Below are 15,000 nucleotides of genomic sequence, written 5' to 3' on the forward strand. Positions count from 1 at the left end.
GTGATATGTGTACTTTTTAAATATCTTAACTAATAGGGAAACAGAACACAGTGAGGTGTTATTAAACACTCAGCTGGGGTTGTGTAACCTGCACTCTACTGTACACACCAGAGGAGCCTCATGAGATTTTATTGGCATGGAGACCTGCATAAACTTTACAACAGTTCTGTTAGTGAAGTACATATAAATGTACAGATGGAACACTCTGGTTTACAAGAGACATTGTTATAGATGAAGTGCTGCTAAACTCCCAGGTGAGGCAGTGCTGTAGATGTAGTGCTACTAGACTCTGACTGACCCCAGGTGAGATGGTGCTGTAGATGTAGTGCTACTAGACTCTAACTGACCCCAGGTGAGTCAGTGCAGTAGATGTAGTGCTATTAGACTCTAACTGACCCCAGGTGAGACAGTGCTGTAGATGTAGAGCTACTAGACTCTGACTGACCCCAGGTGAGACAGTGCTGTAGATGTAGTGCTACTAGAGTCTGACTATCCCCAGGTGAGACAGTGTAACTGGCACGCTACAGTACACACCAGGTGAGGGTGAGGTGTTATTAAACACTCAAAGGAGCCTAAGGAGATTTTATTGGCATGGACACCTGCATAACCTTTACATAAACCTTTTCTGTTAGTAAAGTAGGTATAAATGTACAGATGGAAAACTGGTTTACAAGGGTACATCACCTAGAGATGAGAGTGATGAGTGAAGTGAGTCGTACAGGTAGTCTCTCGCTGTCTGATCTCTTATTGTCTGGTGTGTGTTTGGTGTGTAGTACAGATAGTCTCTCTGTCTGATCTCTTAGTGTTTAGTGTGTAGTACAGGTAGTCTCTCTCTGTCTGATCTCTTAGTGTTTGGTGTGTAGTACAGGTAGTCTGTCTGTCTGATCACTGACACTGACTGTAAGACAGTAAACATCATCTCAGTAAGAGAGACACTGACTGACTGTTATACCTTCCCAGAGTTACATGTCTCCTACTGTTAATACCTCTATATCACCACTAAATGTCATCTTATACCTAACCAGAGTTACGTGTCTCCTACTGTTAATACCTCTATATCACCACTAAATGTCATCTTATACCTACCCAGAGTTACATGTCTCCTACTGTTAATACCTCTATATCACCACTAAATGTCATCTTATACCTACCCAGAGTTACGTGTCTCCTACTGTTAATACCTCTATATCACCACTAAATGTCATCTTATACCTACCCAGAGTTACATGTCTCCTACTGTTAATACCTCTATATCACCACTAAATGTCATCTTATACCTACCCAGAGTTACGTGTCTCCTACTGTTAATACCTCTATATCACCACTAAATGTCATCTTATACCTACCCAGAGTTACATGTCTAATACTGTTAATACCTCTATATCACCACTAAATGTCATCTTATACCTGCCCAGAGTTACATGTCTAATACTGTTAATACCTCTATATCACCACTAAATGTCATCTTATACCTACCCAGAGTTACATGTCTAATACTGTTAATACCTCTATATCACCGCTAAATGTCATCTTATACCTACCCAGAGTTACATGTCTAATACTGTTAATACCTCTATATCACCACTAAATGTCATCTTATTCCTACCCAGAGTTACATGTCTAATACTGTTAATACCTCTATATCACCACTAAATGTCATCTCATACCTACCCAGAGTTACATGTCTCCTACTGTTTATACCTCTATATCACCACTAAATGTCATCTTATACCTACCCAGAGTTACATGTCTAATACTGTTAATACCTCTATATCAACACTAAATGTCATCTTATACCTACCCAGAGTTACATGTCTCCTACTGTTAATACCTCTATATCACCACTAAATGTCATCTTATACCTACCCAGAGTTACATGTCTAATACTGTTAATACCTCTATATCACCACTAAATGTCATCTTATACCTACCCAGAGTTACATGTTATTACTGTTAATACTGCTATATCACCACTAAATGTCATCTTATACCTATGCAGAGTTACATGTCTCCTCACCTTGAGGAATCTTCATCTATCTCAGTGGGAGCCAGTGGAGAGGTTTCTGCAGATTTATGTGTCTCTGGTGTCTGTATTTTGTCTGGCTGAGAAGAGAATGTGTTTCTTTTGAAATGTGCTTGTGACTTGATAGCTGTCAGGGAACGCTCTCCTCCCACAGGTTACGTGGTTTGGCCCGCCGTGTGCAGTGGGAGGGTCTTGTTTGTTTATCGTGTTTGTAACCACGCCTGCACACACCTGCACCTGGTTTAGTCTCGTTATGTCTGTGTATTTAAACCCAGGCTGGTGTGTGCGGGATTATCGGTCATTGTTCATGGTCATGTTGTTTAAATACTTGTTCACCGCGTTAATGTCCATCGAGTACGTTAAATGTGAATGCCGTTGTCTTCTGTCTTTATCAATAAATGTCTGTCTACGTCAACGGAGTCTGTGCGTCCTGCGACATTCAGATTGTTACAATAGCATAATGCAGACTGGCTTCTCTGGGCTGGCTGTCCCTGGACTACTTTCCTAAGAGAGGATAAAAATGGATGCATTTTCTGATCAAATTTTAATACTAAATCATACTGTAACGTTGCTGCTGCCCCGAGTGCTGATGGGCGTGGAGCAGGACGCACAGACTCCTTCGACAGAGTGAAACATTTATTAACATAAACCACAAACAACGGTGGCACTCACACAACATTAGTGACAGACATAACGGTACATTTAACTAGACACAGGTTACACAACATTGAACAATGGATATACACACGTTTAAACAGACTTCAGCAAACAATGACCAACACAATGCAAACACTAGCAGAGGTTTAAATAGACACATGACGGTAACCCGTGCAGGTGCGTGCAGTCAAGAATTGCTTGGTTACAATTGACGGTGAACCCCCCTGCACGCAGCAGGCCGTACCACGTGACTCGTGGGGGGGAGCGTCCCGTGACACATACACATTACTTGATCAGTCCATAAATATAAAATTATATATTCTAATTTTTCCTGGAAGGGTTTGAAGCAGTGTGAAAAGTCTAACACTGTATACAACCAACCAGGGTGCCTGGATGTGTTTTAGTGTTCCTTGTATGTGTGTAAAATGAGTTAAACTCACATGCAGGGAACATAACATGCACTGTTATCCTGAACTACTCTCAGAAACCAGCAGTGCATCTGTTAAGCTATCAAGAGTGCTGTAGATGTAGTACTACTAGACTCTGACTGACCCCAGGTGAGACAGTGCTGTAGATGTAGTGCTACTAGACTCTGACTGACCCCAGGTGAGACAGTGCTGTAGATGTAGTGCTACTAGATTCTGTCTATAATCATTTTTGATTTTTGGTTAATGCTTTTTAGTAGTAGTTTTGGGGTTTCTAGTGACATGCTCACTTTTAGTTTTGCCCTTAAAGATGTCCCTCAAGAGTTTTTGAGGTAATTAGTAAACTGACCTCATATCTGTATGTGTGTATATAGTCTCCTCATTGACCTCATGTAGGTATCTGTATAGTGACTCATCTCTGATGTGTGCAGGTGTTTGTGTGTGTTTGTGTGTGTGTGGTCTCATTACATGTCTGTATATATAGAGATTTCATTACTGTGTATATCATTCATTTGCATGTCTATATATGTATAGTATTGTTACTCTCCTATCTATCTATCTATCTATCTATCTATCTATCTATCTATCTATCTATCTATCTATCTATCTATCTATCTATCTATCTATCTATCTATCTATCTATCTATCTATCTATCTATCTATCTATCTGTACATGTCAGACTCTTGCTAATGTTCTCTAGTGATTGTTAACATTGTTCCATCATTTCTGACTGTTTCTTCTTGTTTTGCTTGTTCTAAGTGTTTGTTTTTGCCATATGACCCCGTGTGTATTATGATCTGTTTTTCCTGTTATTAGGAATCGTCCTTATAATGTCAGTTACATCCTACTAACCTCTAGCCCTGCCCACCTCTAGCCCCGCCCACCTCTGACTCCTGAGTGTTACTGTACAGTGTAAATCTCACGGTGTATCTCCCACTCTACTGTGTATCAGTCTGTTCCTCATTAATGCCCAGTTCTCCATAACTATCCAAGTTCATTTATTTCAGCACACAAGTCTGTTAATGTTTTCATTAGTACTTCATTATACATTAGTTTCATTACTGACATTTTGGCTGTATGTTTCTACAGAAGAACTCATCCTGTTCTACATCCACACAAAGACATGGAAGAGTCCATACAGCAGGACTCTCACACACCACTGGATGATGTCCTACACAGAGTCTTACACACACACAAAACCAGCATGAAGAACAAGTATGAGAGTTTATTTGAGGGAAACAAATCACAAGAGAATAAAACCCTCCTGAACAGGGTTTACACACAACTCTACATCCTAGAGGGAGAGAGTGAAGGAGTGAATGAAGAACATGAGGTTTTACAGATGGAGAAAACACCCAGGAAACAGCTGGTACAAGACACTCCAATCTACTGCTCAGACATCTTTAAACCTGTACAAGGTCCTGAAGGAGACATGAAGGAAGAGAAGATCAGAGCTGTGATGGCTGAAGGTGTCACAGAACCAAAAGAAGATAAAGACCCAGAAGTGCCAAAGCTCAGAACTGTTCTGACCAAAGGCATTGCAGGCATTGGGAAATCTGTCTCAGTGCAGAAGTTCATTCTGGACTGGGCAGAGGGAAAAGCCAATCAGGATGTAGATTTCATGTTTGTGCTTCCATTCCGGGAGCTGAACCTGGTTAAAGATAACCAGTACAGTCTGCATAGACTCCTGTGTGACTTCCATCCTGAGATAAAAGACCTGGACCAAAAGATATATGATATGTACAAAGTTGTGTTCATCTTTGATGGCCTGGATGAAAGCAGAATTCAACTGAACGTTTCCCAGTGTAATAAAGTGTCTGACATAAGCATGACATCATCAGTGGGTGTGCTGATGTCAAACCTCATCAAAGGAGAGCTGCTTCCCTCTGCTCTCATCTGGATAACCTCCCGACCAGCAGCAGCCAATCAAATCCCTCCTCAGTACATTAACCGTGTGACAGAAATTCAGGGATTCACGGACCCACAGAAGGAGGAGTACTTCAGGAAGAGAGTCAGTGACCAAGACCAAGCTGAGAAAATCATCTCACACATAAAGACAGCAAAGAGCCTCCACATCATGTGTCACATACCAGCCTTCTGTTGGATCTCAGCCACTGTGCTTCAGGAAATACTAAAACAAACTGCTACAGAAATCCCTAAAACTCTGACTGAGATGTACATACAGTTCCTGCACACTCAGATCAATATGAAGAATGAGAAGTATGAGGGGAAAAAGAAAAGAGATCAAAGGAAATATCTGAAATCCAACAGGTCGATGATTCTGAAACTGGCTGAACTGGCTTTCAAACACCTGATGAAGGGAAATGTGATGTTCTATGAAGAAGACCTGAGAGAGTGTGGCATTGATGTCACTGAGGCCTCCGTGTACTCTGGGATCTGCACTGAGATCTTTAGGGAGGAATCTGTGCTTTACCAGAGGAAGATCTACTGCTTTGTACATCTGAGTTTTCAGGAGTTCCTGGCTGCTCTTTATGTGTTTCACTGTTTTATCAGCAATAAAAGGAGGGCACTGCAGGGTTTTAAGTTACAGTCCAGTTCCAGGTCTAAGAAAGTTTCTCTCCGTGACCTGCTGAAGAAAGCAGTGTGTAAAGCCTTAGAGAGTCAGAATGGACACCTGGACCTTTTCCTCCGTTTCTTGCTGGGCATCTCACTGGAGTCCAATCAGTGTCTCCTACAAGGCCTCCTGACACACACACACAGCAGCCCAGAGAGCATCACATACACAGTTCAGTACATCAAAGACCAAATACAAACAGAGGACCTCCCCACTGAGAGATCCATCAGTCTGTTCCTCTGTCTGTCTGAAATGAAGGACCAGTCTCTCGCCAGAGAGATTCAGGAGTATCTACAATCAGAGAAGCACCCAGGACAGGAGCTCTCTCCTGGACAGTGTTCAGCACTAGCCTGCATGCTTCTGACCTCAGAGGAGGTGCTGGATGAGTTGGACTTGGAGAAATACAACACATCACAGGAGGGTTACAGGAGGCTGATCCCAGCTGCTGCAAACTGCAGAAAGGCTCTGTGAGTGTTTAACTATTATTTATTCAATAATTTATATTAGTAATTGAGTACTGATGGCTAAATGTTTCATTCACCCTCACAAGGAAGATGCCACACAGCTTTAGAATTGATACACTGGATTATTTATTATATTCCCTCAACTCACACACACCACAACACTCCACAAGGCAGCAGAATAGAAACAGCAAAAACATTTCATATGTTTCAATATGAAAGTACCACTTAATTTTTGTTTCAAAACAAAATTTACAGAAAACATTGACCTTAACATCTTTTTGTCCGCTCCTAGTCATAATGAATGTTAAAGGGAGGTATGTGACTGTGAATTAAAACTAGTCTTAATGAGTGTTTATAGGAGGTGTGTGACTGTGAATTAAAGCTAGTTGTAATGAGTGTTAATGAGAGGTATGTGACTTTGAATTAAAACTAGTGAATGTACAGTCAGGGTTATGATTCAGTTTTAGATCACTTTGCTAGGATTATTGACTGCTACTGACTTCAGTTTATCACACCAAACTTTAGCCACTTTACTATTAATATTAAGTGAAGTCTTTTAATGAAGCTAATTACACCCACTGTAATCTATCACTACAAAAGTTAAACACAGGAAGTTCTCTCTCTGCTCTTTCTACAATACTTGCCTTACCCTGTGTACATACGTGGATGGCACAGTGTATTGTAGTTAAAGATATAGAGGTCGTAGACATGGAAAGAGAGTTCACAAGGTTTCCAGAGAAACCAGATTTAGGTCAGAGGTCCTTCATCAGCTGTGCAAGCAAATAGCCTGTTTACACCTTAAATTAAGGTGTTTCATTTCCAGATTGTACCGGAATTCACTTTGGCTGGATTCTGTTTACACTTTTCACTAAAATGTGTCCTCAGAGTGACCAGATGTGCTTCGATCTTATTTTAACATTTTAAAAGCACACCAGTCCACACATCATTTCTGTTTTGCTTCCTGCAACCTACACGGTAAACAAGATTCCTTGCAGACTATTACGATTGTATTATACACTCTCAGATATAGGCAGAAACCATCTACAACTGGCAACGAGGTGTCCAGCTGTAGCCCTACAGACAGATCAGACCCCTGAGAGGATCAGCCCTGTGATGGGCAGAAGTGTTTACCAAGCAAGAAAAGTTCATGAAAAAGCATGTCTATCTAAAAAAACAGTTAAGCAGCTGACTTTTGTGTTAATACTACTAAACCACATAAATGGACTTATGAGAATTACCTAACTAGCTGCTGATGTTACCACTAACTGAAACAGGATGTTGTGATTAATGTTCACCATTAGCTAGGTTAGATAATTTACTACTTGGTGAACTGTCAGTTAAGTGATTCAGTCCCGTATGCCTCAGTGCAGGAGAAGCTTTGACTGGCAGCAGCAGTAATTTCTGCAGTCAGCCAGCAGACGGGCTTCCACTTGAGTAGTTGGATGCAGATACAGAGACTTTCACTTGTATCAAATGCGATCAACATCCGTCTCTGACCACTTCTGACTGTGGTTTCAATGATCAGATTACAGTGTGTCTTGGTTGTTTATGACTTGTATTTCATTTGGTAGAGTGAAATCCGAATGTGATCTGATCACTAAATTCTGTACCTATATCTTAGTTATCTCATAATTTTAGCTGTTACTTCATTTTTAATTCCTTGTAAGCAGTTACATCACTGTTCTAATCTTGTGTTGTGTAGTAATACTTTAATGACTTAACCAAGGTTTGTTGATTCATTAATTAATATTACAGCTCTAATTATTGTAATTCCTGAGTCTCTAACACACCTGCTCCAGACTCTTTCAGACATTGATTAGTTCTGTCTAGTTCTAGTTCTATGTAGCTGTCTTATACTGATTGTATTTATATAACATAAAGTGAATAGCAGGTAATAACAGGTATTAGATATTAATGTTGTAAATGTTCATTAACTGCAAGTCTTTTTATTCAGTAACTCTGCCACTAGTTTGGTTAGACTGACTTGCTTGTTTTCTTGTTTTCTTTCTCAAGCTGTTCAAACCATTTCTGTGCAGTTTGATGTCTCACTCTGTTTTAAATGTGCTTTGTTTCCTCTGTATTTGCAGACTAGGTAACTGTAGTCTGGACACAGATTTGTGTAAAACTCTATGTTCCACTTTGGCATCATCAAATTCCTCCCTGAGAGAACTGAGAATCAATATCAGCACCCTGGAAGATGAAGGAATGAAGCTGCTTTCTAATGGGCTGAAGAGTTCACACTGTAAACTGGAGACACTCAGGTGAGCACACTGTAAACTGGATATACTCAGGTGAGACACTCTAGACTGGAGACACTCAGGTGAGACACTGTAGACTGGAGACACTCAGGTGAGACACTGTAGACTGGAGACACTCAGGTGAGACACTGTAAACTGGAGACGCTCAGGTGAGACACTGTAAACTGGAGATGCTCAGGAGAGCACATATATTTTGTCATGGAACGTTCTCCTCCCACGATTCATGGGGTTTGGCCCGCCATGTGACTTGGGAGGATGTTTGTGGCCACGCCTGCACACACCTGCACCTTGTTTTGTCTGTGTATTTAAACCCTTGTTAGTGTGTGCAGTATCATTGGTCATTGTTAATGTAGCTTATTAATGTTAAATATAAGTGTTATCATTATTATACGTTTTCCCATTTATCGTGTCTGTTTATTGTTAACCATTTCATGTTCCTTATTTGTAATACGTGTGAGTGCCATTGTGTATGTTTCAATTAAATTTTCGTCCTTGTCGAGGAAGTCTGTGCGTCCTGCTTCACGCCTTATATCCTGAAGTGATATAACTCTTTTACTGTGAACACATCACTTTATAAAGATATAACTCTTTTACTGTGAATACGTCACTTCATAAAGATATAACTCTTTTACTGTGAATACATCTTTATGAAGTGACTCTCATTAAGTTACTAACTCCTACCCCTCTAATTGTTACTAACCCCTAACGACTAACCCGTACTCCTTTGATTGTGTTGGTAAAAAAGATTATTGACTCTAACCAGTATTATGAAAATGTCTTTAAGATCAACACAATGTACAGCAGGAATCCAATAATTGCACAGCAAACTACACTCATTTCATCTTCTTTAAAAACCCACATAACTTTAGTTTTCAGGCACCATGATCTAAATACATTTTGGTCTTAATGCATTCAAATATTCCTCACTGAATGTAAAATCTTTGCCATTGCAGACTGCCATTGTGTAATCTTGGAGAGCAGACATGTGAAATTTTGGGTGCAGCTCTACAACTCACAAACTACCGCCTGAGAGAACTCGACCTGTCTAACAATGATCTGCAGGATTCAGGAGTGAAGCTGCTCTCTGCTGGACTGAAGAGTTCACACTGTAAACTGGAGATTCTCAGGTGAACTTTCTGTGAATTCATTGTTGAAATGCAAAGTTTATGCTGTGATCTGTGATTCATAGTTTTAAAAGTCTGAATATCGATTTACCAGTCTTTTATATAAGATTTCAGGAAAAGGGCTTAGTTCAAGAAAATCTAGTTTAGTTAAACAGAAATTATTTAGGGCAGAGGTATTATTCATTTATTTTATTCATATCTGACACATGCTACAGGTAGAGTTTGTGATAATACCTCAGAAGAATAGATTTTATCTAACTGCCACAAGTCATCAATGTTTACATCATTCTACATTGGAGAAGGAGGGTAGACCAATCTTTCATTACACTGTACAAATGGGATAAAGTCCACAGTTTTTAAGTTTGTGCTGTAAGAGCCTCTTTATATTGTTAACAACAAATATATTCCCAGATCAACACAGTGTTTATAAACATCTAAAGACAGCTGTACAAAGACTAATGGATCTTATGGGTTTGGGGACAGTGTAGTGAGCTGTACAAATACTAATGGTTCTTAAGGGTTTGGGGACAGTGTAGTGAGCTGTACAAATACTAATGGATCTTAAGGGTTTGGGGACAGTGTAGTGAGCTGTACAAATACTAATGGTTCTTAAGGGTTTGGGGACAGTGTAGTAAGCTGTACAAATACTAATGGTTCTTAAGGGTTTGGGGACAGTGTAGTGAGCTGAACAAAGACAAATGGATCTTAAGGGTTTTGGGACAGTGTAGTGAGCTGTACAAAGACTAATGGATCTTAAGGGTTTGGGGACAGTGTAGTGAGCTGCACAAATACTAATGGTTCTTAAGGGTTTGGGGACAGTGTAGTGAGCTGTACAAATGCTAATGGTTCTTAAGGGTTTGGGGACAGTGTAGTGAGCTGTACAAATACTAATGGATCTTAAGGTTTGGGGAAAGTGTAGTGAGCTGTCATTTTACAAAGTGGTATGTGAGATACACGATGAAATTGAAGATTACAGTACTAGACTTTTTTCAACATGTAAGTAACCTCTGAATAGCAGGAACAATCTTAGGAGGTTCACCATTTACAGAAACCTACTGGGTTATTCCACGTTAACCAGTGGCTGAAAACTCAGTTAAAAACAGTGACTAACTCATAAGAAACAAGACTGGAGAATCATGGCAGTGGGGACCAAAGAGCAAACTGGGAAAGTTTATATCACATCAAAAGCCATTTTCTTAATGGTTTAAGGGTAGAGTTGACTGCAGTTCTCTTTTCTAATTATAAATTAAAATTATATATATATAAACAAATAATGATGTTGAAAATGAACCATAAAGTACAAAACATTCTTTAGACTTTCATCTGTTGCTATGGAAACAAAAATACTACCAATGACATTACAAATTTTTAATAACATTGGGAATAATTACATCAAGAAGATAATAGGCATATTTTATCATGAAAAAGTTAAGAATATTAAAAAAATTTTTAAAACTTCCAGATAAAAAAAATTACTGTTTCATGGTTTGTAATTCCATACTTTTCTTTACAGTAAAGTCTGCTACATGCAAACACATTTTCCTCTTTCTCCCTCCTATCTGCAGACTGTCTGGTTGTTTGGTCACAGAGGAAGGTTGTTCTTCTCTGGCTTCTGCTCTGAGCTCAAACCCCTCCCACCTGAAAGAACTTGATCTGACCTACAACCACCCAGGAGAGTCAGGAGTGAAGCTGCTCTCTGCTAGACTGGAGGATCTCCACTGCAGACTGGAGACACTCAGGTATGTAGAAATCCCCTGTCCTTGAACTGATCTGATACTCAACTGTGTGTTCTCAAATACAACCTGCTCTCACACACAGTGGAGCAGGAACTGTGTACAGGTCGTCTGCTATAGTGTACTGATGTTTTAGGTTCAGATCACACTGCATTTTGCTGTGTGTGTGTGTGTGTGTGTTCCAGTGGGTGATGTAGGTTTGTTTCTGTAGTGTTATAATTTGGTCTGATTGTATTTCAGACTGGTGCTGATGTGTTACAGTGTTAATGTGTGTTAATGAACTCAGTGTCATGACCAGTTGTGTGAGGGGACTCTTTTCTCTCCTGTATGAGAGGAGCAGCTGTGTGAGGGGACTCTTTTCTCTGCTGTGTGAGGGGACTCTTTTCTCTACTCAGCTCTTGGCACTGCAGGGCTTTGTAGTGGTGTGAGTGGAGGTCTCTGTTTTTAAGTGTAGCCAGTATTTAATCATCCTTTTCTGAATTTTGAGTAATAGTGGAAAGTTGTCAAATTTAGATCTACAGCTGGGTATTTGCTCCATTGTGAGTGGCCCCCACACTTCACAACCACACAGCAGAATTGGTTCTATGATAGACTGGAATATTTTGAGGCAAATTTGAATTGGTATTTGAATGTGAATGTGACATTTGATTGCACAGATGCCCTGCGTGTTTTCACTCTCAGTTCACTGACTGCTGGATGATCTAATTATTGAACTAATTTTCAATCATATTATCTACAGGTTTCTAGTTTGTGTGCGTCTGTCAGTACTGATCCAATAGGTCCAGGGTCCAGGTCTGTCAGCACTGCTCCAACAGGTCCAGGTTCTGTTGTATCTCCTGCTCTGTGGGTAACAGTAGAACCAGGTCATCTGTGTAGAGCAGAAACGTTCTTTCTGAGTCATGTAGAGTGAGACCAGGTGCTGCAGAGCATTCTAAAATGATGGCTTATTCATTGATGTAAATGTTGAATAATGTTGGGCTTAAGCAGCAGCCTTGTCTCACTCCACGCTCCTGAGAAAAGATAACGGTCCTTTTGATGTCAGTCTTTCTAGCACACCTGTTTGTGTGCATGGATTTAATGTCATATGCTTTACCCCCTACACCACTTTCCAGTAATACATATCTACATATACTTACACAGGTCACATTCATACAGGACCATTTTAGAATATCCAGTCAACCTAACCTCCATGTTTATGGACTGTGAGAGGAAACCAGAGACCCAGGAGGAAACCCACACAGACAGAACATGGAAACTCCACCCAGATAGGGACTTAAACCCAAGACCCTAGTGCAGAGAGTCAGACATGCTGACCACCAAGCCACCGTGCTTTACAGTGAATACACTGTGAGAGAAAGGGTCTAAATCTGTTATCATACAATCCACTGTGCTATTACCAAGAGGTGAGCAAAAGGTGCATCTCCCCAGAGTCCCCTCGTAACCCACCATTGACAATGTACTGACCCAGACTATGACAGATCTGCAGGGAGGTCTTTTCCATTCCTGTTCAGCTGTATGTCAGAATTATATCAGGAGAGATTAATTATGTTTCTTGGGTAATGGTGTCCAAATATGTGAGTGTTACCTTGTTCTGTGTTGGAGTCTGGCAGAGATCCAGTACATGTGTTTGGATCTCCACAGATCAGCACACTTCCCTGGGCCTGGAAGCCACTGCTCTGATCATGGAGACTGGGACAGATGTCTTCATTATAATAAGGGCATCACTGGGAGGACTGGAGATTGTACAAAGGAATATTTCTTTTGGAGTGTTTAGAATCTCTTTGTTGGTTTTAAGCCAAATGTGTGATTTTTCTATTTCAGAGGAATTATAAATTTCGACAGTTCTGATTTCTTGCCAGATAATGATTCCACCTGAATCTCCTTCTTTTAATGTCAGGGGGCTTAACAGTGGGGAGGATGATTTCCTGGTAGTTTACAGGACAGTGAGTCACCCAATCAGATTTACACCAGGTTTCCTGGAGAATTATAATGTCCTTATCTTCTGTGTTATTTGTGAATTCAGTGTTTATACTTTTGTATATGACTTTATGCCTCGAATGTAACAGAGAGAGACAAAGAAGAGTTTCATTATTTATACTTCATTATTTAAATGAAGTATGAAAGGAAAAATACAAATACAAATATATTCAAAGTGAGAGAAACCTGTAAAAGTGAAGGATTATGTTGATATATGTACAAACATTAATGTATATAAACATACATATTAAGATGGTCTAATGACTAACCTGTAAACAGTGATATTTATTTATTTGTCTATTTATTTATTAATTCATTTATCTATTCATTTATTTCTTGATTAATGAATTGTGACAGCTCAGCAGTCTGTTGCATATGAGGTTGAGCATCTGTTTGATCTCTCCATCTCTGTAGTGTGTGTGTGGAGGGTGGCGTTTGTACTACAGGCGTAGGTCGGCCGTCTGTTGGGGTGGGTGTTGACCCTAACCCTGTGTGTGTGTGTGTGTGTGAGTGAGAGAGAGAATCTGTGTGTGAGACAGAGAGAGAGAAAGAACTATTATCAGAGAGAGAGACACAGAACTATTATCTGTGTGAGAGAGAAAGAGAGAGACAGAACTATTATGTTTGAGAGAGAGAGAGAGAGAGAGAACTATTATCTGTGTGAGAGAGAGAGAGAGAGAACCATTATCTGTGAGAGAGAGAGACAGAACTATTATCTGTGAGAGAGAGAGAGAGAACTTCTGTGTGTGTGAGAGAGAACTATTGTGTGAGAGAGAGAGAGAGAGAGAGAACTATTATGTGAGAGAGAGAAAAAGAGAGAGAGAGACAGAACTATTATCTGTGTGAGAGAAAAAGAGAGAGAGACAGAACTATTATCTGTGTGTGTGTGTGTGTGTGTGTGTGTGTGTGTGTGTGTGTGTGTGTGTGTGTGTGTGTGTGTGTGTTTAGATTGGAGTATGCAGGGGAGATCAGAATCAAACCAGGACTAAGAAAATGTAAGAAGTAAATACTCACTCACTCACTCACTCACTCACTCACTGTATGTGTGTCCTCTAATGTCTCTTCTTGTGTGCAGATGCGTGTGATCTCACACTGGACCCAAACACAGCAAACACACGTCTCACTCTGTCTGAGGGGAACAGAAAGGTGACGTGTGTGGAGGAGGAGCAGCCATATTCTGATCATCCAGAGAGATTTGACTGTGTGCAGGTTGTGTGTAGAGAGAGTCTGACTGGACGCTGTTACTGGGAGGCTGAGTGGAGTGGGAGGGCTGATATATCAGTGACATATAAAGGCATCAGGAGGAAAGGAGGCAGTAGAGAATGTTGGTTTGGATGTAATATAAAGTCCTGGAGTCTAATCTGCTCTAATAACCGATACACTGTCAGTCACAATAATAAGAGAACTGCCCTCTCTACCCCCTGCGACTCTAACAGAGTAGGAGTGTATCTGGACTGGGCTGCAGGCACTCTGTCCTTCTACAGCGTCTCTCACACACACACACTCACACACTTACACACATTCCACTCCAGATTCACTGAGCCCCTCTATGCAGGGTTTGAGGTTTGGATTCCTGACTACTCAGTGTATGTGTGTGAGCTAGAATAGCCTCCTGTGTCCTGGAGGAACACCTGAGTCTGCAGGGAAACACACACACTACACCTTTCTCACACACACACACACACACACACACACCATCTCTCTCTCTCTCTCTCTCTCACACACACACCCTCTCTCTCCTTCACACACACCCCCTCTCTCTC

General features: G+C 40.5%; 1 protein-coding gene across 1 annotated transcript in view; it reads left to right on the forward strand.

Annotated features, from left to right (window-relative positions):
• LOC145656919 (NACHT, LRR and PYD domains-containing protein 3-like) overlaps positions 1 to 15,000 on the forward strand; it is a 486,221-nt gene that overhangs the window by 259,887 nt on the left and 211,334 nt on the right. Inside the window, exons 4-9 of the mRNA XM_081710086.1 lie at positions 4,196 to 6,148; positions 8,233 to 8,406; positions 9,357 to 9,530; positions 11,093 to 11,266; positions 14,186 to 14,232; positions 14,313 to 15,000. The exon at positions 14,313 to 15,000 is cut by the window's right edge and continues 675 nt beyond it. Of these exons, the coding sequence (XP_081566212.1) occupies positions 4,196 to 6,148; positions 8,233 to 8,406; positions 9,357 to 9,530; positions 11,093 to 11,266; positions 14,186 to 14,232; positions 14,313 to 14,845 (3,055 nt within the window). The 3' untranslated portion in view covers positions 14,846 to 15,000. The remainder of the gene's footprint in view (positions 1 to 4,195; positions 6,149 to 8,232; positions 8,407 to 9,356; positions 9,531 to 11,092; positions 11,267 to 14,185; positions 14,233 to 14,312) is intronic.

This window comes from Electrophorus electricus, chromosome 1 (genome assembly GCF_041902795.1).
Source record: "Electrophorus electricus isolate QZ-2024a chromosome 1, ASM4190279v1, whole genome shotgun sequence".
Lineage (NCBI taxonomy): Eukaryota > Metazoa > Chordata > Actinopteri > Gymnotiformes > Gymnotidae > Electrophorus > Electrophorus electricus.